This window comes from Neofelis nebulosa, chromosome 9 (genome assembly GCF_028018385.1).
Source record: "Neofelis nebulosa isolate mNeoNeb1 chromosome 9, mNeoNeb1.pri, whole genome shotgun sequence".
NCBI lineage: Eukaryota > Metazoa > Chordata > Mammalia > Carnivora > Felidae > Neofelis > Neofelis nebulosa.
This window is the reverse complement of record NC_080790.1, coordinates 111679255-111692283: the sequence shown is the minus strand read 5'-3', so window position 1 is coordinate 111692283 and position 13029 is coordinate 111679255. Positions and strand designations below refer to the sequence as shown.

Genomic DNA, 13029 nt, shown 5'->3' with positions numbered 1-13029 from the left:
AATGAAATAGAGTATATATTCAAATATGTTCAATGGCTATCTGGATTTCCCTTTGGTAATTAACTGTTTACATCCTCTGGATGTTCATCAATTGGAGTTTTGGTGTTTACAGATCTTACTGATCTGTAAAAACTCTCTATATATTAAAATAATAGCTATATTTTACTGAGGTTTACCTCTACTGTGATAAACACTTAAATGTATTATCTCAAGTAATCCTAATAACCTAGGAGGATCATTCGATCACTATTTCCTCTAGTTCCGTTAATAATACTGTACTAATACTAAAATGGGAAAAAAAATATGAAAATAAAATATAAAGTGGCCTTCAAACATGAAAAAAAGTTCAAGCTTACTCATTATTAGAAAAATACAAATTAAAATAATACTGACATACCATTTCTTATCTACGAGATGGTGAGAAATTAAAAAGTGTGACAATACATCCTGTTGATGAGGCTGTGGTGTAACAGGCACTCTCATATACAGCTGGTGGGAATGCAAATTGGTCAACCCTTCTGAAGAGAAATTTGGCAATAGCTAACACAACTAGATGTGCACTTACCTTGTGACCCAGCAATCGCATTACTAGGTATACAAACCTCCAACAATATGAAAATACATAAGCACAAAGTTATTTACTATGGCACTGTTTGCAATGGCAGAATATTGAAAACAACCTAAATAAGCACACATAAGAGAACGGCTGAATAAATTACAAATCCACACAGTAGTATACTATGAATCATAACAAAGAATGAGAAGATCTCAATGAACTGACTTGGAGAAAGTTGCAGGATATTTTCTTGTTAAGTGAAAAAGTGAAAATGACTACATGTATGTTGCCCTTCAATGAAAAAAACAAGAGGACATTAAGAAAATACACATGTATCTGCTCATGTGTGCAAAAGAAAAAAAAAGACAAATCAGAAATGAAGAGATTTGTTATCTACTGGTAGTAGAGTAGGTGGAAAATGGTGGAGTGAGGGAGTGAATGAGAAGGAGGTGATAGGAAACAAGGAGTGACATGTCACAGAATATACCTTTTTGAGTATCTTTTACTCTAGGAACCACAGTAATGAGAGAAAAAATAATCCAGAAAACTAAAAAGGGCACTGGTGAAATGTGGGACTACTTCACGTGGCCTAATATAGAGGTAACTAGAGTCTCTGAAAAAAAAGATGGACAGAAAAAATATCTGAACAAATAATGGCCAAAAACTTCCCAAACTAGATGAAAACTATGAATCCACAGATCCAAGAAGCTCAACAAGAGCCAAGTGCAAGAAACAAAGAAAATTATAGTGAGACACATCAAAATCAACTCAAAACCAGTAAAAAAAGAGAAAAGCTTAAAAGCTGCTAGAGGGGAAAAAAAACAGTTATACAGAGAGGAACAAAGATAAAGACTAAAGAACAGACCATCAGAAACAATGCAAGTGAGAAGACAGTGGAACAGCATCTTCCAGGTACAAAAAGGAAAAAACGGTCAACCAAGAATTCTATACGTGGCAAAATGTCTCCCAAAAATGAAGGTGAAATACAGATATTTTTTCAGACCTATACAAGTTGGAAGAATTCATCATCAGAAGGTTTTCACTATGAAACATATTAATGGACACTTCAGGGAGAAGGAAATCATACCAAATGGAAATCTGGATCGTCACAAAGGAATGAAGAGCATCAAAAACAGTAACTACATGGGCAAATATGTAAGATTTTTTTTATTACTTAAATCTTCTTAGAAAGGATTAAAACGAGATTAAAAAGAGAACTGACTGCTTAAACAAAAATAATAGCAATGCGTTGGTGGCGTTTATAACATACGTAAAAGTGAGATGCATGACAACAAAGGTCAACACCAGCTCCAAAGATCAGGAGTCAGTGTAGCACAGGGGAGCTGAGGACTGGCGTGCAAAACCAAAGTAGGCCAAGTACAAGCTCAAGATTTGTCTTCTGATCCTTCTTACTGACTAGTTTTGGGCACTGGCCTATGCCTCGGTTCTTGATTTAGATACCACTGTTTACTCCTGGAGTGAATCTTACCCTGAATCTAGTAACTTCATCATTGTTTGCGTGGAAAAAAAAATTTACCTAGAGACTCAACTGACAAAGGTGTGCTACTCACATGTGGAAAATTATGTCTAGGCTTATCAACTACTGCCCAATAGATTCTTTGCTGACATAGGTATCATGACACTGAAAAATGACTATCCATCTTATATAGGAGCTGGTACCAAACACCCAACTTCCTTATAGATGTTGGTAGGTTGGCATGGGGGTTAAAGACTTCTATACAGCATACAACAAAGCATAAGGAAAGAATAAACATATTAGGATCGGTAGTGTTGCATTCTGAAAAAATTAACAAAACAAAAATAGAAACAATAAGTTAATCAGGTTTTTCTTTCTCTTTGACCCTTCCCTTACATACCTCACCCGCTTGAGATTCAGAAAGTTCCAGCAGGAAAGGAATTTCTGTATCAAAATTAGCAAAGAAGCTAGTCCACTGATGTTCAAAAGCCACCAAATCCTGTGAAGAAAATGAAAAGGATAATGCATTTGGTTATATTAAGAAGTACTTTAGAAACATGAATCAGATCTCAAGTACTTAAGAATCATGAATCAGATCTCAAAATAGCAGACTGTTTAAATGTTTTAAAAGTTAACGGCAGGGGAGCCTGTTGTGGCTCAGCTGGTGAAGCATCAGACTTCAACCCAAGTCATGATCTCATGGTTTGTGAGTTCAAGTCCCACATCAGGTTTGAGCTGTCAGCACAGAGCCTGCTTCAGATCCTCTGTCTCCATCTCTCTCTGCACCTCCCCCACTCGCCCTCTCTCTCAATAAATAAACATTTAAAAAAGTTAACAGCAAACTACAGATACATGTTACAACATAGATGAACCTCAAAAACATTATGTCAAGTGAAAGAGGCCAGATATAAACGACCACCTGGTGTATTCTCCATTTATATGAGATATACAGAAAAGGCCAATCTATAGAGACAGAAAGTAGATCAGTGATTTGAATGAGGAACAGAGACTGACTGCAAGTGAACACAAGGGAATTTTTTGGGTTGATGAAAATATTCTAAAATTCGATTATGGTGATGGTTGTACAACTCTGTAAATTTCACTAAAAACTACTGAATTGTACATTTAAATGGGCAAATTTTATGGTATATAAATTATAGCATAATAAAATTGTTTAAAAAAAAAGGGGGGGGCAGTAACGGCCACTCCAATGCCTTTAGCAATCTTTGTTGGAAAGAGGGAACTATTTATGAAGTATCTTAAAGATGGTACATCCTGTGCCAAAAGGGTCACATCAGTGGAGCTTTAAGGACAAGTTAGATGACCTTAGAAGTTGGGTGGTGCCATGGGTGGCCCAGAGCCCTCTCCTCCCTTACACCTTCCCCCAGTGGCAGTGGGAGGATTGTGAAACAGTGTGCCCTTCCCAGTTGACTCTCCTCTTTGTGCAACCTCTTTCCTTCCCTATCCCAGCTACTTTTCAGCCTCCTCTCTGAACTCATTCTGGTTCCCAGTCACCACACATTGCTTTGTGCTACTGGCTTTCCTTTAAAACATCATCAGTTAACCAAAAGAAAAAAAAAATCATCTATGAGTTGCTTAAGACACTCAAATAGTATCCTTGTCTTATTCTGAAGTTGCTGATAATTTGTACTGAGATAAGTTATCTTCACTGCCCATCTCACAGTTTAAGTGTCTGTATGTTGGGCGCTGGACCAGTGCCTTGCTCACAGCAGGCATTCTGTTTGCTGCATTAAAACTTACTAGCTGGATTTATGCTCTCCTCCATTCTTCTCTCCCAGTCAGGGATAAGCAAGTACTCAGACCTATGGGCTCCATGTTAGCCAGGTATTGAGTCTACTGGCCCTAGGCATAGAGCACAATGGACCCCTGCTGGGAATTCTTAGTGTAAACAACATTCTTACTAATGGCTCCGCTGCTTGTTGCCCAGATGATCTATATTTATAAATAAATACAGAAGTATATGTGTATATGTATCTAAAATTATTTTAAGTAATCACATGGGTGACAGTGCTGATACTGCTTTCTGAATATGTTTTATATATAATTTGGGATAAAAAAAATCAGGTATACATGTGAGAATATTTGTATATACATATGCAGAGAAAGACACACACAGAGAACTTCCTACCTGTATCCACTGAAGAGATATAGAAACAATGACCAAACCAGTACCAATGAGCATTCACAGCACCTACACTGTTGTGCTAAAATACCACTCCCCAAACAAACTAGAACTTATTAGAGAAATGACGATTCCAGACCTGGGACAGGAAATGTATAAGAGAACCCAGGAATCTCTTATCGTAGTATATGGCAAGGAAGTTATCAAGGACTATTAGGGTTGTGTCAAAACAATTTGTAACCAACTTTAAGTGAGCTACTACCCAAAGATGGAACAAGCTGAACATCAGCAAAGATGGTAACTGCACTGGATAAAAACACATCAAATAGGTTTAAATCTATGAGTTCAAAATGAGATATATTAAAAAGAACTAACTGGTTACTTTTGGGAATGGTTGGGAACCAACTTTATTTTGAAAATTGATAAATAAAAGCAAGAATTCAAACAATTATCCTGTTCTTCCCACATGAACTCCACCACTGCATAACCAAATAGCAAGCTGAATTATTTCTCTTTAGAGAATATAAATGAAGAAGGAATTATAGAATTGGAATACTACCATTTTACAATGGTGAATTAAAGATCTAATTAATCAATTAAAGACCTAAGGACCGTACATCAATGACTGTTCACAAAATTAAAAGAGATTCAATTACACATATATACTTCTTGTAAAGAATACCCTCTCAGAAGTAGTTTTCCCTCGAAAAATCATTCCTGACACTGATTAAACCTCTAGATTCAATTACCAATAATATAGAAATACATAAGACGGGGAAAATGTTAAACTACATGACAGGAATGTGATCAACAAATCCCAACGAGGATAACTATAAAACAAATGATCTGATTTCCTTAATAAATAGTTAAGTGGGGGTAGGGACAAAAAGAACCTATAGATTAAAAGAAACCTAAACACACACACACACACACACACACACACACACACAGGCAAAGTTAAACTATGTATATAGTATACATAGTATGCAAAGTATAACTAGCATTATACATGAAGCACATTTGGAAGCACATTTTGATGATAAAATTGCAAAGAAAAGCAGGGGTCATTGCCATAGAATTCATGATAGTGTTATTCTTCGGGGAGTAGGAAAGAGGTGATGGGTTTGGCAAAAAGCACTCAGACTGCTTCTGGGGTGGCAAGACTCTGTTGCTTTGCTTTATAATGACTTATTAAATTACATATTAGTTTTATGTTCTTTTCTGAGTCTGTGTTAATAAAAAGTCTTTAAAAACAGACATACAAGTAATATACATTTATTACAGAAACTCAGAAAATCTAGAACAAAAATCACTGTTAACATTTTGGAAAATATGGGGCACCTGGGTGGCTTAGTCAGTTAAGCATCCGACTTCGGCTCAGGTCATGATCTCACAGCTCATGAGTTCGAGCCCTCTGTGCTGACAGCTCAGAGCCTGGAGCCTGCTTCAGAATCTGTCTCCTTCTCTCTTTGCCCCTCCTCCACTCGCATATTTTCTCTCTCTCTCCGTCTCTCTCTCTCTCTCTCTCTCAAAAAAGGAATAAACATTAAAAAAAATTAAAAGGAAAACATTTTGGAAAATGTTCTCATTCTAATTTTACAGACGTATTATATATATATACAAAATATGTGCATATATTTTTTTTAAGTTTGTTTATTTTGAGAGAGAGCAAGCTTGACCACAAGTGGGGGAAGGGCCGAAAGAAGGAGAGACAGAATCCCAAGCAGGCCCTGCGCCATCAGCTCAGAGCCCAATGAGGGGTTCCAACTTAGCAACTGCGAGATCATGACCTGAGCCGAGATCAAGAGTCTGATGCTTAACCGACTATGCCACCCAGGAGACCCCAAATATGTGTCTATTTGTAACTGGAAATCTACAATTACCTGGGTCAGACTGTCCTACCCTACCACCTCTGTGCCTTGGCCCAGTAAACCAGACCTCCTGAGTTTGGGATCCTGACCTGCTGCTATCAGGTCCAATCAGTGCCCCTGATCCAGGGTCCAAGATAGTCTATGTGTTTTAGAGGATACACGAAAAAAGATGGGGCACTCTGTTCCAAAAAATTTTCCCGAGGGAGCCAGGTGTGTTAGTACTAATTACAGAATAAGATAGAATGAATCATTAAATACTGCTTTCAGCTCCATGCTAGGAGTGAAATGAAAGATGCAATGAATTCTCATATTAAAAATAACTAGCATTATACATGAAATGCCCACATAAATGTGCACACACACACACACACACACACACACACACACAGTCTTAAAACACCCTAACATCCTTATATTTCTCTATGCTCACTATAAAGATGAGGAGACTGAGGCACTTCAGAGTAAAGTGATCTACCTAAGGATGGAATACTAAAGAGGAGCAGAAGTGGAAATATATCTAGGCAGGAGATACCCAGAGCCTGTTTTTTCCACCACAGTATTCTCCAACTTTTCCAATGGATACTGTGTATGTAGGTAGAAATGGTCAGTTGCATTTGATGTGGAAGAAGGGAAAGTTTATCTGCTCAGACTCTTTGAAGTCAAATCCAGAAGACAGGCCCAGATAGATATCAAGGTCAGATACGCAGCAAAGGTCAGAAAATGCTTAGACTGTGTCAGTGTGCCTTCGTTCTTGGCTGGTGGCAAAAGATGCTGAACTTTAGTCAGAACTCTTGGCCCTACGCTGGCATCCTGCTCTCTGGTGGCTCAAAGTCCATATCCATGGCACCACCGGTAAGCTGAGCTGGCTTAAGGACTAGGCAAGGGGACAGCAGCCACATATGAACAACTTCTCTCAATGTTGAAAAGGAGATGATTCTGGGGCTCAGACAGGTTCCTTCCCTGTGGCTAGAATGCTCATACCGCCGCCTCCTTGGTCTGGAAAATCTCTGATCACCACACATGCTCTGGGAAGCAATTCCAGGAAGAATGATTTTCCTTACCCTTTATGTTCCACTGCAATTACAGCAGTTACCAAAGTATGCTGCTATTATTGGCCTAAGAGCCCATTAAATAGTATGAGCAGGAGCCAGGTCTACCTATTTCTGTGACTTTAGCATAAGCACAGTATCCAAGAAATAGCAGGGATCAAGGACTATGTATTTAATAAATCAACAAGCAAAAAAAAAAAAAAAACTCAAAGGCACTATACTGACTGACCAAGAGGGAAAAAAAAGCTCAATTTCAATATTTAAAAGTATTTTTATGAATTACACAATGCAATAAAAATGGGAAAATGAAAACAAGTGACCAATAAGACTATCACCTAAAGTTTCTAAGACACAGACATACAAACTTTACAAAGATGGAATACCTTTTACTTTTTGGACATTTACTTTGTCTACAGTTTTTATAAATACTTCAAGTGAACATTCTTCAGTGACATCTTTAATTTCTTCGGATAAATTACTAAATCGAAATTGCTGGGGGGCACCTGGGTGGCTCAGTCAGTTGAATGTCCAACTTCTGCTCAGGTCATGATCTCACAGTTCATGAATTCAAGCCCTGCATTAGGCTCTCCACTGTCAGCATGGAGTTGCTTCAGATTCTCTGCCGCCTCTTTCTCTGCCCCTCCCCCGCTAGCGCAGCACGCTCTTTCAAAAATAAGCAAACATTTAAAAAAAAAAAAAAAAATGCTGGGGGCACCTGGGTAGCTCAGTTCGTTAAGCATCCGACTTCGGCCTAGGTCACGATCTCGCGATTCGTGAGTTCAAGTCCCACATAGGGCTCTGGTGCTGACAGCTTGGAGCCTGGAGTCTGCCTCAGATTCTGTGTCTCCCTCTCTCTCTGCCCCTCCCCTGCTCACGCTCTGTCTCTCTCTGTCTCTCAAAAATAAATAAATGTTAAAAAAAATTAAAAAGAAAAAAAAAAGAAATTGCTGGATAGGGATGCCAAATGTTCACTCAAGACAGGCATTTCACCTATTCTGTTGAAGGCCTCACTCTTACTCTGACAAGTGGCAACTCAATCTAGTCTTTTAGAAATTTCTAGCATTTTCATAGATGAAAAAGTAGCACCTCCTTGTAGTTTAATTAGTGTATTTGTGAGAACTGGTGCAGTTCATCTGTAAAGAATATTTCATGGAGGGGTGTCTGGGTGGCTCAGTCGGTTAAGCGTCTGACTTTAGCTCAGACCATGATCTCATAGTTCGTGAGTTTGAGCCCTGCCTTGGGCTCTCTGCTGTCAGCGCAGAGCCTGCTTAGGATCCTCTGTCCTCCTCTCTCTCTGCCCATTCTCCGCTGGTTCTCTCTATCTCAAAAAAACCAAAAACCAAAAAACCTTTAAAAGAAAAAAGAATATTTCATAGAAAAAATAATAAAAGAAAAAAATACACTTCGCAGAGGAGTATGCACTCTCCCTCTTGAGATCTGTGGGATCCGACCAGGAAGCATGGAGCTGTACGTTCTCTGGCCATCAAAGAGCTGCCAGCAATGATTGGCCAATGGAAATTAAAGCCCAGATGTCAATCCTGGTTTAAGATTACAATCTTGGCAAAGGGGGAAATAAATATGAGCAGAAAAAGTATTTGGATGGTGGAGAGAAAAGAGGGTTTCAGAGAAGTTTGGAAGCTATGAAATAGCTGAGAGAAGGGGGAATAAGGCAAATTTTTAAAAAGTAATATAGGTATGGATTACACCCTTTTCAGTGATTTTCTAGAGACTCAAAGACTGGAATAGCATTTTTAAATACTTTTGGTTGTTGAATTTGAATTTTATTAAGGACATTTGTAAACTCACCACAAGAGATCCCTGTACAAATTTATTGTCATTTTTATACATATCTATAGTAGTTTTTATCCCACTTGGCGTTCAATGAGCTTCATGGATTTGTGGACTGATTTTATCAATTTGGAAAGTTCTTGGACAGTATCAACTCAGATTTCCTGCTGCATTTTCTCTCTACTCTCCTTTTGGGATTCTGACTATACTATGTTAGATCATCTGACATTGTTTGACAGGTACTGGATGCTCTGTTCTACTCCCCTTGCTGCTCTTCTCTTTGTCCTTCAGTTGAGAAATTGCCTTTGATATATCTTTAAGTTTAGAGAACACTTCTTCATTTGTATCTAGGCTGCTGTTAAGACAATCTAATGAATTCTTCATTTTAGATATAGTATTTTCATTTCTAGCATTTCCATTTAGTTCTTTTTCTACTTTTCAAGTCTCTGCTGAAATTTCTCATCTTTTCATGTATGCTGTTCTCTTTTTGTTCAGATTCTTCAGCATTTATTTTAATGTTTATTCATCTTTCAGAGAGAGAGAGAGAGACAGAGAGACAGAGAGACAGAGCATGAGCGGGGGAGGGGCAGAGAGAGAGGAAGACACAGAATCCAAAGAAGACTCCAGGCACTGAGCTGTCAGCACAGAGCCTGACGTAGGGCTCAAACTCATGAACCGCAGGATCATGACCTGAGCTGAAGCTGGACACTTAACTGACTGAGCCACTCAGGCGGCCCTGATTCTTCAGCATTTTTATTAGCTACTTAAAATTCTTCATTAGTTAATTTCAATATCTGGATCTAATTCTCTTGACTGGTTTGTTTTTTTGAAGATTTTTAAAAATTTTTAATAATGTTTATTTTTGAGAGACAGAGAGAGAGAAAGAGAGCACGAGTTGGGGAGGGGCAGAGACAGAGACACAGGATCCAAAGTAGGCTCCAGGGTCTGAGCTGTCAGCACAGAGCCCAATGCAGGGCTCGAACTCATGAACCATGAGATCATGACCTGAACCAAAACTGGATGCTTAACCAACTGAGCCACCCAGGCACCCCTAAGATTTTATTTTTAAGTAATCTCTACACCCAGTGCAGGGCTTGAACTCAAAACCCTGAGATCAAGAATTGCATGCTTTACCGACTGAGCCAGTCAGGTGCCCTCTCTTGACTGTTTCTTGATAACAATAAAATTTTCTTCTAATTTTTTTTTTTTTTTACCACATGCCAGCCATTTTGTGATAAAAGAACAGTAAAAACTGAAGCAGGTAATATTTACCTTTACAAAAGTATACCTTTTCTTTTATCAGGTCATTAAAATAGGGATCCAAGGAATTTTGATCTACAATTGATCAGAGTCTGGGTCTGAGTACATTTGTGCATTTGTTAATTACTAAATTAAAATATTTTGAGGGTAGGGTCTGAACTTCAGCAGACTCTGCTCATGGGAAGTCAGAAAACCAGGGAAGGGCCTGGTCTATAGTCCATGGTGATTACCACTACTGCTTCTTCAGCCAAAAATGTCACCATCTGTTCAGGTGCAATTAAAAATATCCTTCTGGGGGGCACGTGGGTGGCTCAGTGGGTTAAGCGATCGACTTCGGCTCAGGTCATGATCTCGCAGTTTGTGAGTTCGAGCCCCGCACTGGGCTCTGTGCTGACAGCTCAGAGCCTGGAGCCTACTTACTTCAGATCCTGCGTCTCCCCCTCTCTACCCCTCCCCTGCTCATGCTCTGTGTGTGTCTCTCTCTCAATAATAAATGTTAAAGAAAAAAAAAATTTTTTTTAAATATCCTTCTGGGGTGTCTGGGGGGCTCAGTTGATTAAACAGCTGACTCTTTTTTTTTTAATGTTTATTTTTGAGAGAGAGAGAGACAGAGAGAGAGAGAGAGAGAGAGAGAGAGACAGAGAGTGAGTACAAGTGGAGGAGGACAGAGGATCTGAAGCAGGCTCTGCACTGTCAGCACGGAGCCCGATGTGGGGCTCCAACTCAAGAACTGTGAGACGACCTGAGCTGAAGTCGGAGGCTCAACTGACTGAACCACCCAGGTGCCCCAGATTCTGGATTTTGGCTCAGGTCATGATCTCATGGTTCATAAGTTCGAGCCCCACCTCAGGCTCCATGCTGACAGTGCAGAGCCTACTTGGGATTCTCTGCTCTCCCTCTCCCCCCGACCCTACACCTCAAAATAAATAAACAAACTTAAAAATGTCCTTCTGTGTGGTCCCTCTCAATGGGCTCCAGAGATGCTTCCAATGTTCTCCAAACTACAATGCTACATTTAGCCTCCATGTGTGAACAATCGCATCCTCACATTCAAATGACTGCAGGCAAGTTGGGTATGGGTCTCAGACAGTTGTAGAAACTCCTAAACTACTTATCTCTCTTTCTTTGTGGTTAAATTTTATCATTTTTGCATTCTTATGTTACACGTTTTTGCATTTTCACTTTTTTCCATAATTAGGCTAGACATGGATTGATGATGACTAGGTCTCTTCAAAGGATAAAAAGTTCAGGTTTTATTTTTCTTTTATATTTAATTAGAAATGTTTAAACAGAATAGCTGTTCAATTTTATCAAATGTCTTTTAGACACCTATGGAATCATCACAAATCGTTCCAAGGAGAAAAATTAGTATAGTGATTATACTAATAGGTTTCCTGACACTAAACCAAATATTGTACCCTTGTTAAGCTCTATTTCATCAGGGAATACTCTGACACGGTACGGGATTCTATTTGCTAATATTTTACTTAAAATACAGGCATCAACATGGATAAGTGAGATTGGTCTGCAGTTTTCATTTTTGTTATTTTCATTGGGTTTTAATAATATAACTAAATTAATTAAAACGCTACACACTGTTCTTCTTCTATGCATATCTAGCCATGGCCACTGAGAGATACTGCTGAGCTGCTTCACCACAGCAAGTATTCCCAGAGCCTTAGTTTTATCCGTTGCTCCTCACGCAAAGTGTTCCACCCAACTTCATGTTTTCTTCCAAGTTCAGATGAACAGTTAACGCCCGACCCTCTAATCCAGGAATCAACAAGTTATGGCTTGTGGGCAGGCCACATATTTTTTTAAAATAAAGTCTCCTTGGAACACAGACACCCCCATTCATTTAAGCACTGTCCACGGGTGCTCTCAGGCTACAATAGCACTGCCGAGTAGTTCTAACAGAGATGGAGGGCACACAAAGCCTACATGTGCTGACCTCTGCTCTAATTCTTAATTTGTTTAAGCCCAACCCCATCTTTGCTTTCTTTTTGTCACAGAGAAAGAGTACAAAAAGACATCCTCTGTATTGTTTGTCTAAAGTCCAGCCCAACCGAGAGAGTATCTTTAGGTGGAAATGTAAACCCTGGTAGGCAGCTTTGGCTTCGCCTCAGGTGAGGTTTCCTCACAGCAAAAGAGGCAGTATCACTTTTCCAGGTCCACTTCTACTCCCAAGGAGTTCAAGATAACAATCTGGGAAGAAACTGTTCAGACAAAAATATCTCTTGCATTTCTTCAAATACTGTTAGTGGATAAGTGAGCTGGCTGTAATATTTATAAGTTAAATATATAGTTAGGCTCCTTACTTCTGAAAGCAAACTCTCCAGAGACATAGGATCCATCTTGCTGTAGACGTTCCATAGATTCAAACTCACATCCTGCAGCTGCAACATAGGGCAAAAACATTGAAATAACTGAGTCAATATCACTATAACAATCAGATTTATCAGAAATGACTATCTTGGTGAAAACTAAGTGATTAGACTAATAAATCAAACTTTTATCAATTATATTAGAACCAACACATATTAATAAATGCTATCCAACTCAAGGAAACTAACTTTACAGAAACTTTGGTACATCTTTTGACTATCTTCAATGATGAGTACATATACATATATGTACATACACACATTTATTTGCCTTTGCTTAAGTTTTTTAATTAAAATAATACATGCTCATGGTTTAAAAAAAATCAAATAGTACTAAAGGCTTAGAATAAAACATGTGACTCGCCTACTCCAATCTTTCTCTAAACCTCCACTGTCACAGAGGCTATCACTCACAAGTCTCTTAACATTTTCTTTCTGGTAGTTACCTCCAAATTTTGATATAACATGCTTCTATCACTATTTGATTTCTCAATTTAGAAA

At 38.7% G+C, this 13029-nt stretch overlaps 1 protein-coding gene across 2 annotated transcripts in view; it reads right to left on the bottom strand.

Annotated features, from left to right (window-relative positions):
* DNAAF9 (dynein axonemal assembly factor 9) overlaps positions 1–13029 on the bottom strand; it is a 132602-nt gene that overhangs the window by 85610 nt on the left and 33963 nt on the right. For both annotated transcript variants that reach the window (XM_058685045.1, XM_058685046.1), the window contains exons 7-8: positions 12463–12540; positions 2434–2532 (exon numbers count right to left, since the gene is read on the bottom strand). In XM_058685045.1, the coding sequence (XP_058541028.1) occupies positions 2434–2532; positions 12463–12540 (177 nt within the window). The remainder of the gene's footprint in view (positions 1–2433; positions 2533–12462; positions 12541–13029) is intronic.